This window comes from Xiphophorus hellerii, chromosome 5 (genome assembly GCF_003331165.1).
Source record: "Xiphophorus hellerii strain 12219 chromosome 5, Xiphophorus_hellerii-4.1, whole genome shotgun sequence".
NCBI lineage: Eukaryota > Metazoa > Chordata > Actinopteri > Cyprinodontiformes > Poeciliidae > Xiphophorus > Xiphophorus hellerii.
This window is the reverse complement of record NC_045676.1, coordinates 16,375,035-16,396,020: the sequence shown is the minus strand read 5'-3', so window position 1 is coordinate 16,396,020 and position 20,986 is coordinate 16,375,035. Positions and strand designations below refer to the sequence as shown.

The window sequence follows — 20,986 nt, the reverse complement described above, 5'->3', positions numbered from 1 at the left end:
GCTCATATGTCAAAAGAGAAATTAATGGAAAATTCTGATTTACAGCATCAACTGGATCAAAGTAATCAAAACTACAAAAAATTATTCAAATGTTCATTTTTCGTTAAGAAACTGAGCAAAGACCTCAAAGTTTTGATTTATACTTTATTCAGATTTTTGCTCATGCATGATGAATTTATACTTCAGCCTAAAAACAGGAAATGTAAGTGACTCAGACATACTGTGCAGCATATAGTGCAATGAAAATTCAAGGCCAAAGATAGAATATAAATGATGCATTTTACATCTACTCAAATATGTGGAATAAACATACAAGTTCAATAAATGATTACAAATCTCTACATGAAATGTTTGAGCATGGTTACAAATATGGGTGCAAATTCTACTGCCAATTATACGCAAAGTAAGAGCTGAGGATAAGAGTAAAGATCATAAAATGTAATTTCTAGAAGCAGAAAAACATTCCAAATATTAAGAATTATGTGGGCATTTAGAATATTTTGGTAAGGACTTTGATAAGTATATGCTAGTCTTGCAGCTGAAACTAAGACGGACAGTTGAAAGTCAGGACATATAGAAAGTGTAAAGGTTTATAAAATACTAAAAATATAAGTCTGCAACATATCAAGTATAATTTCAAGACTTTTCAAATGCAGTTACCAAAAGGTGGAAAGAAGTGACCTGTGAATCAGTTTGAAGAAATGCTTCGGGATGCACACTGAAATTGAGGAGTTGACCGAATGAGACTCCAGCTAAACAAACAGAGGTGCATTATTCCTGTGAGGCACTTTTCTTGTGATTCACCGATAATGAATCCACAGACAGAGTCAGAGTCCGCCGTCTGTGCTGGGATACGTGCACGTGGTGTCTGTTTTTTTTTCCCCCCCTCTTTTCTGCTTCATGTCTTCTACGCCCACTCAATGCTTCGGTAGCATTACCGAAGACTGCGCCATAGACTGTAAGAAAAAGAAGAAGAAAGTCGTTATCCTTTCATTTCACATGTTATGCTAGATTTGTGGAAGATGTTGAGTGATTGCTTGGGAGCATTTGAGTTCTTTCGCAAGTAGAAATGCGACGAATGAGGAAAATACTATCGCGTTCAACATAATGGATTTCTAACGTCTCTCGCTAGATTAATTTCTGATGTTGTTAGAAATGATCATTTTATCTGACAAATAGTTTCTTAGTAGGTGTAATAGAGTAGACAATAAAATAGAAATACAACATATCCAACAATCATGACGTGCATGCTGCTGATTCTGTGTAACTGAATTGTTCAGTTACACAAGATTAAAACACCTGCAACATGCAGTTCAATCAGCAAATAGACAGGTTTTAAACAGGTGGCTCCTATTTCAGGAGAAGTTGTATGTGCTGGTTATCACACAGTCCTCTGAAAATCTGTTCCAGGCATTGATTAAAAAGTTGAGTGGAAAAGTAAAAGTATATGCAGGTGGTGAAAACTGTAGGCTAACTAAAATGAGGTCAAGTGCCTCAAAATGGTAACAAGAAAGATGGGAAGAAAATGCAAAAATACCATCGCAATCAACCAAAGCATAACCGGAATGGCAAACATTTTTCTGAGAATAAGCTCTGCGGTGACCAAAGCTCTAGTTACTTGTGAGTACTGTAACAATTAGTAGACAGCTATGTCTATTGAAGGCACAATAAAGAATGTTTCTAATTAAAGCGTTGGGCGCTGGGTCACACACTATGAAATGTGAGTCAGTTTAACTTGATGTTGGTTTATGCAGAAGAGGGAATGTCCCAGGATTGATTGTTTCAGCAGGACAGGGAACCCAAATGCATCAGAAAGCGAGCAGCATCACGGTTCCAAGTATCAGCTTAATTTTTAGCTCCCACTGGCTAACAGGTTGTAATTGGGAAGCTGACTAGGGCCACTGAAAATGTTAATATTACTTTTAGCAAGAGGAAAAAAAATATTTGTGACATTTAAATATGACTTTTAACCTAAATTCGAAGTTCTTTAGTGACTCACATAAACTACATACTTAAGCCGTTTTCAGTTTAATACAGGAATTGTTTCCTCACTTTCTGTAGAGTGGCAACATATTTGATATCTCTGACTTTGTTCCTTGATGTTTTGAATACAGCATACGGTTTTCTCAGTGCATTTGCATGTATGGAAATAAAAGCTATTGGATGAATTTGACAATTTTCCCACTTTCTATAAACATCCTCTTATTTTAAATGCAACTGTATATAAAGTAAAAAAAGACAAAAATATCTGTTGCCATTTAAACAGATATCTGTTGTCCATTTAAAACATGGACTTATTCTGTCCATGTTTTGAATGACTCTTGGAATTTTAGAAAACTTGCTCAAAATGCATGTAAAGAATGTTTCCATTGTAAAAAAAACACAAAAAAATGTCTAGCCTCTGTGTTTTTGCCTTGTTGTTGCTGTACTTGTAATTACTTCTACAAGACGTTACTAACATATAACATCATAAAGTCTGTTTTTATTTTAAGGTGAAACAAAGGGCAGTCTTACAGAGATTTAAGGGGATTGTGCATTGACATCTTTGGTGGTTTGGCTGGTGAAAATAAACAACAAACGGCAGCGGGAGACAATTTTAAGAGTGACCCTATAAATCAAAAGCAGACGCTGTCGCCAGATGTTAATGAAATTTTGTTGGAATCTTACTTTTAAGTTCTTGGTGGTTTGAGTCCAGTCCATCTGGCTGATCTGCGGTATTGCAGTCAGGAGGATGCTGCTGGCTTTGTTTGCGTTCTCCTTCATCGTCTTCAGGACATTATCAACACAGACCTGAAAAACAGGAAGAACGGCAGCAGCGTTACAGAAATGAACATTTCTCTTCCTCTAAATGTCACTGATCTTCTGCATTCCAAACAAAATGATCAATGTTTTTTTTTTTTTCACTTTTGGTTTGAGGGTTACTTGTTTGAATGCCTGTGTCATAACTCCAAATAAGGTCCTGAGGAAGTGCTGTGAGCCCGTTCTCCATTTAATTTTTCTCTCCAGTCTCAATTTTAAAGAAATGGTAAAAGTAAAGTCTAACCATTTGAATTTCAGCAAAAAAAATTTCAGAAAAATCCTTTTGGTATTTAATACACAAATTACCTTAATTGATTTAAGTTAGACGATATGAAGTGGTTTTATATATGTATATGTATATATATATATATATATATATATATATATATATATATATATATATATATATATATGTATAGTGTATATAAATTAGGTCTTATAAATATGAATATAAACTTTGGATCTTATTAGAGTTTTGGTGCCTAAATTGTAAATCAGAATACTGGCTGTACTGTGTTTCATCTTGGTGTGTTTTCCCCCCAAATTGCTTAACGTCAGTTTAACTTAGGTCTGGATTTTGACTGTGCCATTTTAACACATTCTAGGACTCATTATGAACTAAACCATCACATTGGAGGCTGCATGTTTAGAGTCACTGTCCTTTTGTTCCAGGATCCCCCTGTTTTTAGTTCCATCTGTTCAACTCTTACAGCTTCCCTGTTCCTGCTGAAGAAAATCCTCCCTTGAGCATGATACTGCCACTATCATGTTTCACTGTTTGGACAGTGTGGTCAGGGTAATGTGCAGCAGGTAATGTGAGTTTTGCATATCAGGAAAAATGCTCTATTTGGTTTTATCTCATAAAAGCACATTCTTTCACATCTCTGTTTTACTTCCTACATTGTTTGTGGCATGACTTAATATGGTTTTCTTCCTGTAATGTTTTTTTTTTCTCTTTTATAAACGACATTTGATCACCATTCATTTAGCTTTGACAGTGTTATGAAAATAGGAGAATTCTGTCTTGTGGAAATAAAATACCAGCTGTTGCTCAATATTACAAGCTATAGAGATATATTTATGATGGGATGTTTACAAATTCTTGTACATTAATAAATCAATTTAAATGTGTTCGGAAAGAATCATATAACTAAAACACTTTATGCAAACACCTTCCAGCCTTCTTTTCACTTTTTCAGATATACAAATAATTTTAATTCCTAGATTTTCCTTCTTTTAAGTTTTAGTCAATATTTTAAGTAAAATTGTAAAGTTTCACATTTTGAAATCTGGGCTAATGGACAAGTTACTTACTGCATATGCATCATGTGGTAAATAGTTTGACTTGTTTTTGGTGAGATATAAAAAAATGTTTTGCACCGTTTTCTTTCATTCACACAGCTGCTTTGTGTAAGGTTAAGATTGTATCGGCCTAAGGGTATTCAGGCTGCCAACTAAGCAAGTAGCTAATTTTCTCAGAACCGTCACGTTGTACAAGTTTTCATGTAGCTGCAGGGTTTAAGTCAGTAAGTCAAAAACCAATCTTATGGTTGGGTAAATATGTAACTCATGAGTCAATGTGACAAATTAACCACAAGTTGATATTCATGACAAATAAATTAATTTTTCTTGACAATCTAGTAAATACACAGCTTTTTGGAATAGTTTATTCTCCAAAAACCTGCTAGAGGCTGGAATTGCTCATTTTTACCCTCCAATAGATCAGCTGAGTGGAAACTTTCAAATACGAGCTGATTTCTGAACAGTGAATGCACCACATTAATTCATACCAGGTCACACTGATGACAACTCTCTTCTGTGCGACAGTTATCAAGCAGAGACACTTAATGCAAATCGTTTTCAGTGTCACTGAGGTGGCAGTCTGAAGAACCATAAAAAGAGATGACAGAAAATGTAAAGGACAAAATTATTTGGAAGACTTAGGTTTCAAGTTTCCTTTTAATTAATTTTTTTTTTCTGTCTGGAAGTAATATTTACAACAGCCAGTATCCTGACTTGAATATGTTAGAGAATCTGTGCAGAGATTAGGGTTATGGCAGAGAGGTGTTCCAACGACTTGAAGCTCATCACTGGAGGCAAATCATCAAACTACTAGTGGAAAAAATGTTTGGTCAAAAGTGACAAGGAGGGTTGTAATGACAAATATTTTAACTGATTACTGAAAATGGTTTAAAAAAAACTGTTAACATTAATTTTTAATAAAATTTTAAAAAGGTTATTTGAGTGATACTTTCATCTTTTGAGAGGCGCTTGACTCGCTTCCTATCAGCAAGAAACTTCTCAGTTGAATGAAAGAAGAGGTTTGAATAATTTTGAACCTAACTCTGCTTTCCACTGTGAACTATTGGCTGTTCATTCAGACTACATAGCAAATATCGGGAAACATAACATTACATCAAAGTTGTCTTGTTTTATGAAAACTAAAGTCCAATTCTGTCTGCCACAGATATTGCTGGCTTAGGAAATGTTGAGCATGTTCTCAGTAAAGGTAAGGGCTCTACAGAGTGCAGATAATCACATGAAATGCTAAAGCCAACTTCAAATATTAACTAATAAGTTTATTAAATGCAAAGCTATGTGGCGGTGACTGTTCTGACATATGCGTGGCATCTTCTTTGGTCCTAATATAAAAATTCTTATATATGGTTCATAAAACCTCCATATGGAGTATCTATAACTAAAACAAACAAATGTTTCAACAATGTAACATAGCAAATCCAAGTAACTATGTTACCTTCCGTTTTTATAAACGGAAGGTAACATAGTTACCTTCCGTGACATAAAACAAATCTGACTTTGCAAAAAAAGACACCTTGAAATTGGGCCTCAGTCTTTTTAAGAAGACCCTGCTCCTTCTGACACTCAGCCTTCAGCATGTCATCACAACAAAACTTCTCATTATGCCATTAGCAACAGTTCTTAGGAGTGCTGAACTGAGAAATAGTTTGCATGATAAGCTCAGCAGACTCGCAGTTCCACAAGGTCTTTGGTAATTGTTGCTGTTGCTAGTCTGGAGGAGCTGAGTGGGGGAGGCACAAGGAAGTGTGCTCAGTCAGCTGGAGACTACAGCTCCAAGGAGGAGCTTTGTAATATGTGTCGCTATGTTAGAGTGTTGGCACCAAGGGAGACCAAAGGATTCCTCAAACATGCATTAAAGAATCAAAGTAACACCCCCCGAGTATTTTTGTTTTCACGAGGGGAAAAACATAACACAACTAAAGGTCAAAAAAGTTGATTTTACATAATAGCCCCCCTTAACTTGAAAATCACTGGGTTTTTTCCGTCTTGAAGTAAAACATATTTTGACAAACTCAGAAATTCTGAGTCATGAAATAGAAACAAAAGTAAGTGAGCTTCAATTTGAATTGTAAACAGAGTATGGTGTAAATTATTTACTTTTATTTTATCTGTAAAGATATGTCTAACCCAGATCCTGGAGGAGACACATCTGTGTAACAGTGGGCTGTTTTTAAGAAATAACAGTCGTCCTCTTGGTTGTTGGGTTTTTGTTGTTATTGTTGCTATGACCATTTACTGTTAAGAAAGTAGACGGGAAAGTGTTTTACTTTAATTTCTTAAAGAAAAATTGTATGTGTTAAAACTGAAACCAGCAGTTCTGAGCTTTACAAAACACGGTGACTGGAATTTGGCCACAATGTGTCTAATTTATGCATCTCTGTTAAATATAATTTTGTATGCATCTTAGGAAATATCAAATCACAAAGAATGCTCTGGTTGATGAAATTAGCCATTTCATCAACCAGACTTGGAAATATCTAAAAAAGCAAATGACACAATATAAACATGTTTGCTTTTAAAATATTTGTTGTGTATTAGTATTTTTCTTTTACATTTCAAATGTCTACAGCACTTCTTCATACTGTTTGAGACTGCACAAAAACCCTGTTTTTATTTCACGCACATTTTAAGTATCATACTTAAATTATAAAGTATATTTAACCCTAAGTATAAATATATTTTATATATCCACAGCTCATATCAGACATAGTCTGAAAATGCCATAAAGTATAAATTACAGTCAAGCATTCTGGTACATCCGTCCTGTTTTTACCTCCTGTAGCCTTCCTCTGTTTTCATGTCATGCTTAATGAATACGTTTGTGTTTGTGGTTTTTGATAGCATGAAGTCATGACTCATTGTGACTCAACCTCCTCTGGCAGGGCTTCCACCGGAGGCTGGCAGGCCAAGCTGAGTGGGGGTGTGTGGCGTGAGGAGGGAGGGGAGTAAACAGGGAGAGGCCAAGAGGTAGCAGCAGGCCAGAGTTAATGGGGGGAGAGACGAGCGGAAGGATGTGGCGAGTGTTTTGCAACAGGAGGGGGAAGAGGTCAGCTGCAGGAACTCGGAAGTGAAGCTGGATCACTGACAAATAAGCCAAAATTCGCCCACACACAAACACATGCGCGCGCGCGCACACACATAGCCACTATCAACTGGTTTATATAGAGTGGCTGCCACAGGAGACGCCACTCGGAAGCTATAGGAAGCCGCAGGCAATAACTGTGGATCACTTGGGGCGCAAGGGGAGAGACTTCTGAGAGCTCAATATGATAATAAAAATTGAAAACGTGATCCATACTGTGCAAGACCGCAACATTTTGGCAATTACAAAATGGATACACTTTGAAAATGGCATTACACAAGGAAACACTGAGCAATATAAACTTTCTCTGATAACAAAAAGAACTGTAAACAGAACATCAGACGTGAGCATCCAGTCAATGATTATCATCTTCACCTCCTGTAAAGTCATATCCCAGCCTTAAATGTGACAGCTATCATGGGACACAGGGATATAATTGTAGAATAATTGCTTTATTACACAACATGGCAGAGGAGAGTCCAAGTAAATCTTTTGACTGACACTGAGTTATCAGAGGAAATCTGCTGAACTGTGAACAGCTGTATGTCATATTTCAGGTTAGTTTCCTTATTACCACTGGCATAAAGTGACAAAGACTAACCACATAAAGCATGTTATCTTACTTGTTTTTTTCTCTCGTTCTCTTTCTTTGTTTCTTTCTTCCTTTGTTAGAGGCAGCAACTACAGTAGAGCAAGTTGTGAGCAAGTTTGGAAAAATAAGGTTTAATGTGATCCCAGAGAAACAGCCCCTCCTCCACAAGTTGCTGCACTCTGCCATTCAGCTGCATGAAAGAATACTACCACAATGTTGCCTTGCTTACAGGACAAAAGGATTCAGCAGTTGGGAAACAATTCTAGCAGATATAGTGTCGAAGCTAATAGAGCAAGTCTTTTCAAATTTGTGTATTTTTTACCTTTGAAGCTGAAAGATAGGGTCCACCACCCTACTTCTGTCAGCCTACAGACGCTGTCTCAGTCCTTCATGGACATTAAAAAGGTGTGACAACCACAACCACTAGTGCTTAATATCTTAATGGGCCAGTAACACTAAATTTTTAAAGATTGCCCCGCAGACACTGCATATTTGAAAAGATGTGCCAGTTCAATTTTTAAGGGAAAGAGAAGTGAAGATCTCTCTGTGCATCACTGAGAAAATTCAAGACTTCACAAATATGTCAAAATGATATTCATCTGCAAGTTATAAATTTCCATTCTTACTGATAGCTGCTTAGATGTTTACAGTAAAGTTGGTTATTACAGTACAACAAAAATGAAAAAAAGAAAATCTGATCCTTGTTATATTTTTGGTTTCCATGGTTTAGTCGTCACCAACACAACTGTCCAGAAATACCGAATGATCAACATCGTCCTCTTATTTAATTTAGCAATGAAGCGGTACTCAGCTGTTTCAGGTCTGACGCAACTAATTCTTCCAGCAGGACATGTCAGCAGCGCGTTGGAGTCTGAGTTACAACTAGAGAAAACCAAATTAGTGGGAACAATGGTTTGTCTTGCCACTCACTGCCTCTTCGTGTTCCTTCCAACAATCGTAGTCTGTTGCCATTGCGATGCTGGCGTAGCACAGGCCGGCCTCTTTGGCGAGGACAACCTCCGGCACGGTGGTCATGTTGATGACGTCAGCGCCCCATTGCCTGAACATCAGGCTCTCTGCCCGCGAGGAGAAGCGGGGTCCTTCGATGGTCAGCATGGTTCCTCGTACGTGACACTTGACACCCAAACTACGCGCCACCTCCACCAGAACCTGTTACAGATAACAGAACACCTAAGAAAACTGGCTGTTTATGAAGCATTATTGACCTCTAGAAAGGAGAACAGTTCATAGGTAACAGCTGTTCCTCTATGGTTTTGCCACCTGCTGGTATGGCAAATATTCTTTGACAGTAATCCCAAACTTACATCTACAGTTATGTCAAAAATATCCACACACACACGACAGATTTAGACTTCCACTTATCTTTGTACCAATCAAGGTAATTTTACCAACATGTCTCTGATGTTGCCAAGTGGCCTAGATTTTCTATCAGAGTCCTGACTTGACTCTGACAGAAAATCTGTGGAGGAAGCTAAACATTAGGGTGGTGGCAAAGAGCTCTACCAGCCTACAGGTCCTGAAGCACGTCATCAGAAATAATTGAAAATACCAGTGGAAACATGCAAAAAAGATAGTATTCAATAATAGGAAAGGTTCGATTGATTATTAAGAATGGTATGAATAATTTTTGTTTTTTAAGTTTGTCACTCCTTTTATATAATTTCATTATCTTTTTTTGAGATGCCTTATCATAGGAACGTTTTGGTTGAAGGAACATTATTAAAGCTGCCAGGGGTATGAATAATTTTGGTCTTAACTCTAGACACAAATTATTTCAGAATTAAGCAGTAATGCAGCTGGAGTCCAAGTCACCAGCACAGAGGTTCTAATGATATTTATGATAATAATAGTATCCAGAAATCCTTTGGATATACCTGCTTATCCTTCTAGGGAGAGGAAGAGTACATCCTGGAGAGGTCAATAGTCCATCACAAACACACACAACAAACAACCATGCACACGCACGCACACACACACACATGCACACCCCCGCACACACAAACACTCACACCTAATTCTTTTTTAAAAAGTGTATTTTTCTGCTCCAGTCAAGATGTTTTATTTTAGCCTGGCCCCAGAATCACACTTCTGTGTAAGGTGACCAGCACATCGTACCTTTTTTTTTTTTTTTTTAAAAACCAACTCACCTCTCTGGTTTTGTTACAAAAAGGCTCAGCCATGGGGATGTGACAGACCCCCGGTGGGCTGGTGGGCTGCCCGTCATACAGCGTCTGAGGCCTCTTGGTCGTCCTAGGGAGGAGAGACTCAAACCAATTTACAAATGCTGTTGCAAATTCATGCCAAAATCAAGATCAACCATATCAAAGTGGAATATCTTACATTAGAACAAAAGATCTCTTAAAAATAATTGTCAATTTGAATATTAATCTGAATAGCATATCAGGAATGCATGCGATAATGTTGGGGAAGGTTACTGTGATAATATTCCGATAATATTACAAATAACCAGGTGCTTAATTTTACAAAGTGAATGTTGCTGTTCTTTGGGTTTACTGCAGAGAGAAAACAGCATGGTGTTTATTTAAGAAGCTACTATTTAATCCAGTGCAATCAGCTTTTTGCAATATGTATTTTTGCACAAATTAATACTGCAAAATGCATTAAGATCCACACATCATCAACAATGTGCATTGAGTGGTTTCTATACTGTACACTTGTACAGTCTGTTATAACACTGATGCACTGCTTTTCTCATCTATCCAGGACAATGAAAGTGTAGTGGCAGAAAAGCAGCATTATTTTAAAAAACAAAACAAAACAAGTGTCCTCTGTGCCAGTGACCTGAGTCAGCCGTAGCTTCATCCCGTCTCCAATGAGCTCGAAATGCAGACAAACAGTGGCAAGCACACAAATAACTTATTGACTTCTCCCAGCGAGCCGAGAACATCAGGCCTTCTGTGGTTCGCTGAAGCCTTCCAGCTTGGTTCTTTGTCATGAATCCCATGAGCTTTGGGGTCAGTGAAGGTGAAGGAAGAATACATTTTGTTCTCTTCAAGCCTTCTATGAGCATAAAAACATGTTCAGATTTTTATATGGCATTCTTTTTCATGAGTTTGATACCTCTAGAAAGGAATACTAAATGAAAGGTAGGGCTGACTGAAAGTGCCTTCTTCTTGCTTTCTTGTGTTTTCTCAGAGATCATAGAGTCGTAGCATAATTATCTTAGACATCCAAAGTATGAGCACCTCTGATGCCCTGCCCTCGACTGTTACTCATAACCGTGGCATTGGATGATTAATGTCAGCCTTTAAATACTTTGTGCAAGCTTTGCAAAGCTTACCGTCAAAAGCAACGATTTATGTGGGACAAAGCATGAGCCAAGAACAATGCCTGATGGTATCAAGAAAAACGAGTTATCCTTGGCCATGCAGTTCGTTTGTATTTAAAGTGTATTTTCCACATTGCATACTTACTAAATATTTCATACACTGCCTGGCCAAAAAAAAAGTCGCCACCTGGATTTAACTAAGCAAATAGGTACAAGCCTCCTATTGGATAAGTACTGCATAGGCGATTATCTTTCAGCTGGCAACAAGTTATTTAACCCCAGCTGATGCAATGAGTAACTCCTCATTTCTTAAACAACCATGGCAAAAGACACATCCTGTGGTCGTGGAAAAGACGTTAGTCTGTTTAAGAAGGGTCAAATCATTGGCATGCATCAAGCAGAGAAAACATCTAAGGAGATTGCAGAAACTACTAGAATTGGGTTAAGAACTGTCCAACGCATCATTAAAAACTGGAAGGATGGTGGGGAACCATCGTCTTCCAGGAAGAAATGTGATCGGAAAAAAATCCTGAATGATCGTGATCGGCGATTACTTAAACGTTTGGTCAAATCAAATCGAAGAAGAACAACAGCAGAACTCAGGAGTATGTTTAATTGTGAACGCAAAAGCATTTCCACACGCACAATGCGAAGGGAACTCAAGGGGTTGGGATTGAACAGCTGTGTAGCCGTAAGAAAACCTCTAATCAGTAAGGCTAACCAGAAAAAAAGGCTTCAGTTTGCTAGGGAGGATAAAGATTGGACTCTGGAGGAATGGAAGAGGGTCATGTGGTCTGATGAGTCCAAATTTACCCTGTTCCAGAGTGATGGGCGAATCAGGGTAAGAAGGGAGGCAGGTGAAATGATGCACCCATCATGCCTAGTGCCTACTGTACAAGCCTGTGGGGGCAGTGCTATGATCTGGGGTTGCTGCAGTTGGTCAGGTCTAGGTTCAGCAACATTGTGTGCCCAAAGAATGAGGTCAGCTGACTACCTGAATATACTGAATGACCAGGTTATTCCATCAATGGATTTTGTCTTCCCAAATGGAACGGGCATATTCCAAGATGACAATGCCAGGATTCATCGGGCTCACATTGTGAAAGAGTGGTTCAGGGAGCATGAGACATCTTTTTCACACATGGATTGGCCACCACTGAGTCCAGACCTTAACCCCATTGAGAATCTTTGGGATGTGCTGGAGAAGGCTTTGCGCAGTGGTCAGACTCTCCCATCATCAATACAAGATCTTGGTGAAAGATTAATGCAACACTGGATGGAAATAAATCTTGTGACACTGCAGAAGCTTATTGAAACAATGCCACAGCGAATGCGGGCTGTAATCAAAGCTAAAGGCGGCCCAACAAAATATTAGAGAGTGCGACCATTTTTTGGTGGCGACTTTTTTTTTGGCCAGGCAGTGTATATTCCTGATACAACCACAAGGAATTAGCAATACAAGACAAACATTAATGAAAGGAAGTCAGAAATTTACATTTGAGTGTTTGAATGTTAAGAATATTATTTAGGGGTTGTGATGACTTATTCGAACCACTCTTTTTGCAGAATAGAATGGTTACACAAGATACAAATGAAGGAGTCAAAAATAAGAATTGGTTACATACTGTATATTTGAATTCATTGTGGGTTCTAATTAATCCACACCGGGTCAAAATCATACTCATAAGCTAAAATATATGAATGCATCCCACTAATGCTTGCAATTTATTTTTGGAGGAGTCAATGTGTGGCTTTCGAACTCAAGAACACTGAAGTACTGGTAAGCATGGTAGAGGCAGTATCATGTTGAGGGGCATGTACTGTATGTATATACTGACTTTGACTCAGCGTGGATTAAAGAAAGATCAAACTTCTGCACCTACGTTTTATTTTTACTCAAACTTGTTTATTGAATGATCATCCCACCTGGGAAATAAACACTTCAAAATAAATAAACACAAGCTCAAATTTAAAAAGTTATGCCAATTTATGTACGTAAACTTATCTCACTGGAACTACAATCACTTTTCAACTTGTCTGATTAAGATTTTGTTAATAAGAAGTAAAAATCTGAGGTATATTCAGGAAAAACCAGACACAGGTTGGCTTCAAAACAAAATTGTGAGAAGGCATTTACCAAATGTTCCTTAACTACCAAATGTTCCTTAACAGTAAGCGTATGGTACTTTGAAATGAAGGAATGAAGACATGTTGCGAATATCTGAAACTTCTCATTATTCCTGTGAGACAGCAGCCGTTAAACATGCACGACGAGTACATTTAATTTTCTAAAAATGCAGCCCAGCCAGTTTGGAGCTGAACGTTAGCTATTTAATCAACCGCAAAGATCTGTGGCTGTCACCTGCAAAGAGAGAATGGAAGCAAAGACAAAGTTGAGATCTAGATTTAAAGGAACACAGGACATAGGTACAAACAGACAAAGGCATTTGCTTATTAAATGTTCAGCTTCTGCATGATGAGTTAATGAGATGGGCTGAGCTAAAGCGATGCAATCACATGCAGTCGGACAAGTCTGAACAAGTCCCAATGTTCAACTTCCTCATTTCGGATGAATAAGTCATGGTGAGGATAGTTCATCTGGTTCCTCAAAGCACGCAACAAAACCACAGGCTGAAATGTTGGAGAGCAGGTTATTAAGATCAGCTTATTATTATTAAGAGTTATTAAGACTCGCCTTGTGCCAACTCGCGGGTCACAATGGTCGTGATTCAAATAGGAACTCGGAAAATGCACAGCCATGTCTTGGAGATGGCATGCTACCATCTAAACTGGCTGTCTTTTCAATGTATGGAGAAAAAAAGAACAGCAGAGTGTTCGCCTCAAGGGGACAAACAGCTGAGGAAGAAATTCTTACCAACAAGACAAAGATCTTTATTTTTACCATCAGTCGCAGCAATCTGAACATGTGAGACAAAACACCTGAAGGAGAGAAGCAATAAATGCCTGGGTATTCCATCACCGTTTTTCCTTTATTCTCATTTTGTTATTAATGTTTTCTAAAAAACCTCAGAGTCCTTCCTAAAAGCAAAAATGTTAATACCGGGACTTCATGAAATGAGAAAAACCCACATTTAGACTATTTTACTTAATCACAATGTCCCACCACTGTCAGCCAAAAATATTAGCATCTATGCGTTAATTTGCTGTGCTGCTATAATGTATCTCAAGATTAAATTACACACAGACAGACTTCACTTACTAGTCATAGGACTTCTGAAGGGAACTGGTTCCCCTAAATCACATGTGTCAAACTCAAGGTCCGGGGGCCAAATCTGGCCCGCCGTAGCTTCTTATGTGGCCCCCTAGACTCCAAATAACATAAATAACTCCCTCCAGTTTTTCACAAATCTACAAAATTCACACAAAATCAACAAATCTCCGCATTTTTTTCTGATTTTACTACAAATTTTCTTAAAATTGGTTAAAAACGTTGAGTAATAAAAAGTCACATTTAGCATCATACATTAGTGCAAACATCGTAAAAATTCCTAACAAACATTTCTAAATTGGCACCACAGTATGTGCAATTTTGATTTTAAAAAAATTACTAAAACAGTCACAAAATCCTGAAGGAACAGCTATTTATTGATATTTTAACAATTTAATTGGTTTTAATAATGCATTGTGGCACATTTGGCCCTTTAAGAACATTCAGATTTTTGATACGGCCCAAAATGAAAATGAGTTTGAACTGGAGTTGATTTAGGGTGATCACAGTAATATGGGACTCAATAAAGATTTGCACCACACTTTTCAGATATTTGTTTTTGATAAAAACTATAAAATAGACAACCATTCATTGTTTTCCTTCCACTTAAAAAAGTCTGTGCTCAAATCTGAATAAAACACAGACATTTGTGGTTGTGACGTGACAACATGTTTAAAGGTTCCAGAGGTATGAATACTTTTGCACTGAACTGAACGTCCAACATAATTTCCTCTCACTTCAATGAGCATTATATGTCAAAACACTGAACACTGCAGTAGCACAAAACCTCTTCTCAGGTTAGAAACTACCTTTACCTCCTGAAACTACCTTTAATTTGACCCACAGCCAGTTATGTTACCATGCCAACTAAATGCTGATTCAGTTTGACCTCATCCTGACCTTGGGCAGAAGAATCCTCCCACATCAGTAAAGTTCTGCTTCTTCAATGTCAGCTCCAGTCTGGAGATTTGTAAATCATCTTAAAAAAAAGTTATCCCGGTCAACAATTATTAACAGTTATTTAATATAAAAAGCTCATATGAAGACTGCAAAAGTCCACACCAAGTATTGAAAAACCCCCAAACATTTGATCGTAGACGTTCAACAAACGCAGACATTTCACCCTCCTTTTAGCTAACTGCCAAACCAAACACACAGACCAAGTAGACGTTAAACAGGTTTGGCAAATTACTAATCAACTTATTGTGTATAAACACTCAAAGTGAACCGACAGCAGAAATTCTCATGGAAGAACAAAATCTCACTGAATGAATGTAGAGACTCATGGAAAAACAAAACAAAACACAAGGATATATAGTAGTATCTCTGTCCCAAAAGTTAAGACAATTATTTTAGTAGTGTCTGCGGTGAAATATCACGCTGTCAATTTCTTTAACTTTTCACTTTCACTTCAGCAAACTGCTACAAAAATTACTCTGGAGAAGTCTTCAGTTTCCTCCTCCCCACACTTCAGGGAAAAAGGCAAACGCTGCTTTTCTCATATCACATCAAACATTATTAAAAAAAATCCTTCTTCCTTCCTGACACGGATATCCGAACACTTTGAAAGTTTACACAGATTCTGCTCTAAAGTGATCCTCGTCTCTAGACAAAACATCAGCTGATGTCAAGTCAAAGGGGTTCATTCATAAACAAATACACCGTTAGCTAGTCACACTTCATTTGTTCTACTTCACATCGTATTTGTGTGTAAAAACAGTGCTTGAAAAGAATGAGGTGGTTAGGAGAAAATATTTAAATATATAACCCAATTATCCCAAATTTGGCTTAAATAATTCAACATATTGACTATTACATTTGATACCCAGAAATGTTTTATTGTTGTTTTATATTTTAAATAAGCTGGTGTTCTTATTGCACAGAATATTATAGAGGTGTGCTGTTCTTCTCTTTATAAAGTGACTTGTGAAACAAGCTCATCTCACCTAATTGCTTGGTCAGGCCATCTGCTGAGGTAGCAGATGGTTTGCAGCTCTGTAAATGTTGTTTCATATCAGCATTACTGGGACAGCTGTCCCCTCTGCCACACAATAAACTGAGCTTTAAATGGAAACCCTTGTGTATTATTTTTTTATTGTTAAATTTCTTGATATGGATCACAGTGTTAAAAGTAACAGCATTGTTTAATCCTTCTTTATCATATGCTAACATTTATAGCAGCAGCTTAAAATATTTAAGATGATTTAATGCATTTTAGTGACTTTATTTAAAAGCACATTAAGTTGATGTTATATGGTTGATAATTGTATTTTTTTCTTTGACTTACTTTAGTAGCTCCTGGATGTTTGTGCTCTTCAGAATGGTCTGGTTTGACTGGTTAGCAACTGGTCAGATTCCGAGGGTCTGATAAACACTCGGCAAAACAGCCAAAACAAAAGCACCAGGGCTTATGTCTCTATTTATAGCATCAAAACAACTCTAGTGCTCTGAACATTAAATAGCATTAACCTAATTAAAAACAGCTTTCAGTATCCTCTCTGCTCATAAAAACGATATAAATGCTGGTACATTGTAAGTTCAGGTTGTACCTAGTTATTATTTATCATCATTATTTACAGAAGACATTCTTAGTGACCTCAGCTTCTGGTGCCAACAATGATAATGGTAACGTCAATGCTGACTTTAAACTGATAACCGTCATTAATGTGCACATAAAAATGAGACAAAATTTTCATAGGCATGAGATGGCAAGAATGAACATGAACAAGTGTTGATATTTTGTAGAAGTTAGAAATACATTGAACTTAATGGCTTAAGAATATTTCTAAAATGCAAACTGGGCTTGAAACAAGTTGGCAATTGGGCAAAACTCACTAAAATATAGTTAGAAATGCTCTTTACTCCAACTACTGCTGTTTTTTTTTATGTAAAAGCTTTGCTTCTTATTGGAAGAAATCTTGATAAAAATCATTATTTTAATGTATAAAAGTCTGTGGATTTTGTTTTTTTATTTGAAATAACACCACTGTTATTTCAAATGAATAACAGCTGTGTTGCAATATGTTTTTATCGTGACAATGCGGGAAGCATTTTCCCAACATTTACAATAGTGACATGAATTTCCACATTGTGACAACAGAATGCAAGAGAGAAAGTCTTAAAGGGTTCTTTTACCCAGCTGCAAGAAGCAACAGGTTGGCGAGTCGGTGAGTCAGTCTATGGCCTTTTCACCCATAGAACCTTATGGACACTGAAATTTTTCCCGAGAAGGATCTTAAAATGAATATTAACCTCCAGGAAAGTTTAGTTGTTTTGAAACCAAAACTTTTTCCAATCTTGGCATCACTTCATATTGGTAAGCAGCTACTGTCTCGAGGAGTCAGGAATCAGTTGATCAAAGCACATACTGTACATGGCACACGTCACTGACCTGTCAATGAATTGATCTATGATGATGATGTCACCAGGCTGAATCTCTTCCCTCAGGGAGCCACAAGCCGTGGTTACCACCAGATGAGTGCAGCCCTCTTCTCTAAGAGCCCAGATATTGGCCTGGTAGTTCACGTTCGACGGCATTATGGTGTGTTGTCTCCCATGTCTACGTTTGGCAAAAATCACAATTTGATATGCACACAATACCCAAAACTAGCCCTTTTCCCAAGGCATACTGTCAGCACAGGAGAGCTTACCTTGCAAGGAGCACACATTCCACATTTTTAATCTTTCCCAGTATCAAAGCATCTGAGGGCTGTTCAAGCAAAACAGAGAAATCTTTCAGAATACACCATGAAGTCAAAACAGGACACATGAAAGGCTTACTCTTTACACCAAAGAGTGTGCTTTGGAATAAACAACTTGCCTTTCCATATGGTGTGTCAACATAACGCTCTGTTCTTCCTTCCAGGATATCTGGATCATCAAGACCTGACCCACCAATGATTCCTATCTAAAAAGAAAACAAAGTAAAAAGTCACAAAGATATGAGCTGCATTTTGGTGGTTGCATCCAGCTGTAATGGTTTGTCTTTGTTTGCACTTTAATACACTTTGCATAAAGAAACAAAGAACTCCACCTGCCAATACAAATTTGTGGTGTACACTGAAAAAGATAACACACATCAGAGGCAGCAATGCAACCACCAGTATGATTGACAAATACAAGCTTAGTTTGACAACAACTACTCTGTCTTGCAAATTTCTGTTTGTCGTCCTTTCTCCTTCCCATATTGCTTGAAACCTGTGGCCTGCTTAATAATGTGGAACATCCTTCTTAAGTAGATTTCCTTTAATTGAGCTCACCAGACAAACTAATCAACCCAGCTCTCTGAAATTACTTATAGTGATTCAAAGAGCCCTGACACACAATACAATCTATAAATTTAATAGCACAACAAAAAAATTAATCTTTATGACACTTAAATCCAATTTGCATAATAATTTGGAACACAGTGTATGTGCGCCTAACATATCATCTACTGTATATCTTTGGGTATCTCCTTTCTGAAACTAAGACACTTGACAGTACATTTTGACTCTGAAATTACATTATCTTTTCTTTAACTAATAAAAGCAACTAAAGAAATTATTGAAACTGGAGTACAGAAAAAACATGTCCACCTTGGCCTCTGTTTTATGCTCAGCCTAAGTGGTTATAGGCCTATATGGGACCCCAAATGAGTCCTATAGAAACAAAACCAGGTTGTATCACCTGGTTTCAGCCTATATATCATGCAATAAAGGCCACACTTTAGATTCAATGTTAACCTGTAAAAAAAAAAAACTGTATATGCAAATTAACATCATCCAAGTTGCTGACATTTCCATCAACGCCCACTTTTCAGCATATTTACACATTCTATTTAATGTTCTGGGCCCCATATCTGAATGTTGACTGGATAGTAACAAAGAGTTCAACATCAAGCCCGTATGGATTATGCTCAGGCTGAACAGATACTTAAGCAGGTCTGATTTCTGTATGAGATCCATATGGTTGACCATATGGATCTCATATGAATAGGTTTGACCAAATAGATCCTGATGCCCCTTGTGTGGGCAAAAAATGACTTGGGCCATTATTTTAGGAAGGTGGCAATATATGTACAGTGACAATTATGACACAGAGAGGTAATGAAGTACTGATTTCCACAGCACATTGTCAAAAAATGTATTTTTAAAAAGCAAACAGACAGAAAAAGCCTTGCTAGCTCTCTGTTAAGACTAATTTTGGTTAGTAAAATAAACAGAGACAATGTTTGATGTTATCAGGTTGCATTAGTAGTACAAATGTTGAGTTGTATATGTCATGCAATGGACTTAACCTGATGTGTCTGAGACAGGGTTTCAGTCATATCAGGCAGCAACCTGATAATCAGGTTGTCAGACATCAGACATCTAAAGCAACCTGATAATCAGGTTGCTTTAGATGCAACCTGAGGATGCTGCTGTTGATGCTAAAGTGGAAGCAAACAGTGACAATGACTGGAAACATATTCAGAACTTTTACTGGTACAAATTGGTTTATGTTCCTGTTTAGTAGATAGATACAGAAACCAGAAATCCAAAAGTTCTGTTTCGATTGAATCACAGTTTAGGAGTACCGTAGTTTACCAGGAAAGTGGAATGGCATGTAGCCAGAGTTCATATTTCCTTATCCAAACTAAACTTCCGACGGCTATGTCACATTAATGTCAGCAGAGGAAGCTTGGTTTGGAAGGATTTATCTTGAGTTTACAACCAAAAGGTAAATCACAGCATTTTGAAATAAAAGTGTTGCAGTTGAAATCATGAGTTTAAAACACTTCACAGAATGGCCTGAAAAGCAGCTTTAAAAATGTTAATTATGAATTCCTACAATTTAGGCACTAGACAAACTATTAAGGTGGGCCATCGTCTTCAAGTTAAAGGAGGATTGATCCATTGTTCGTTGCAGTGTTTGACTAGGACACACAAACCCTGCCAGTCAGTATGCGTGGTGACAAAACAGCAGGGTGCGCTCAGGCAGCCACGTGTTTAGGTATGGTTAAAATTCTGATGAAAATCACACATTTTATTGCCAGAATGAAAGCCCACGAGTTCCCACAGATGTGCTTAGCTAAGTGTTAAAGTCAAGGTACTCTGTGAAGTAGCTTAGTTACAATGCTAACGTCAAGACAATGTTTGTTCCTTCACTTCCAGGTTTGATATATAATTAAGATTATATGGCTTCGTCCCCCTCCTTTCAGCGAGCTCAGCCACGTAACGTTCAGCTAACAATGCTCGCAATGTAGCATGAAACAATAGTTAATACCTTTACGGGCACGGAGGACGCCATTACAGTTATCTTCTTGCAAGTAAAAGTGGTCAAATAGAAGAAGGAGCTTCACCATTAACATCCGTCCGGACTATGAAGCGCCAGTATGTCTCTTCCTGCTCGGTGATTTGAAAAATAAAAGCACCTCGAAAAAATATACCACCTCCGAATGTCAATTATTTCCTTTACAAGCCAAACTTTGGTTATATATCGCTTAAAAAAGGTAAGAGGTGAAGAAGAGTCTGGAAAATGAATGAACGCAGAAACTCAGCACACGTCTGCAACTTAAATCTAACTATCTGTAATATAAATAAATATGCGAAATTTGTTGTAATATATTTATGGGTTGTTGTATGTATTTATTAGGCGATTAGATCGTTGAATATCAAATGAAGAATTGCCGGA

At 37.5% G+C, this 20,986-nt stretch overlaps 1 protein-coding gene across 1 annotated transcript; it reads right to left on the bottom strand.

Annotated features, from left to right (window-relative positions):
* Positions 1-124: 124 nt before the first annotated feature.
* mtap (methylthioadenosine phosphorylase) lies at positions 125-20,711 on the bottom strand. Its single transcript, XM_032563706.1, has 8 exons — positions 20,579-20,711; positions 18,153-18,239; positions 17,983-18,041; positions 17,724-17,891; positions 9,962-10,064; positions 8,724-8,963; positions 2,668-2,790; positions 125-956 (listed from the first exon to the last, which is right to left on the bottom strand). The coding sequence occupies exons 1-8, from the start codon at positions 20,600-20,602 to the stop codon at positions 918-920; spliced, it is 843 nt and encodes a 280-aa protein (XP_032419597.1). The 5' UTR covers positions 20,603-20,711; the 3' UTR covers positions 125-917.
* Positions 20,712-20,986: the final 275 nt, after the last annotated feature.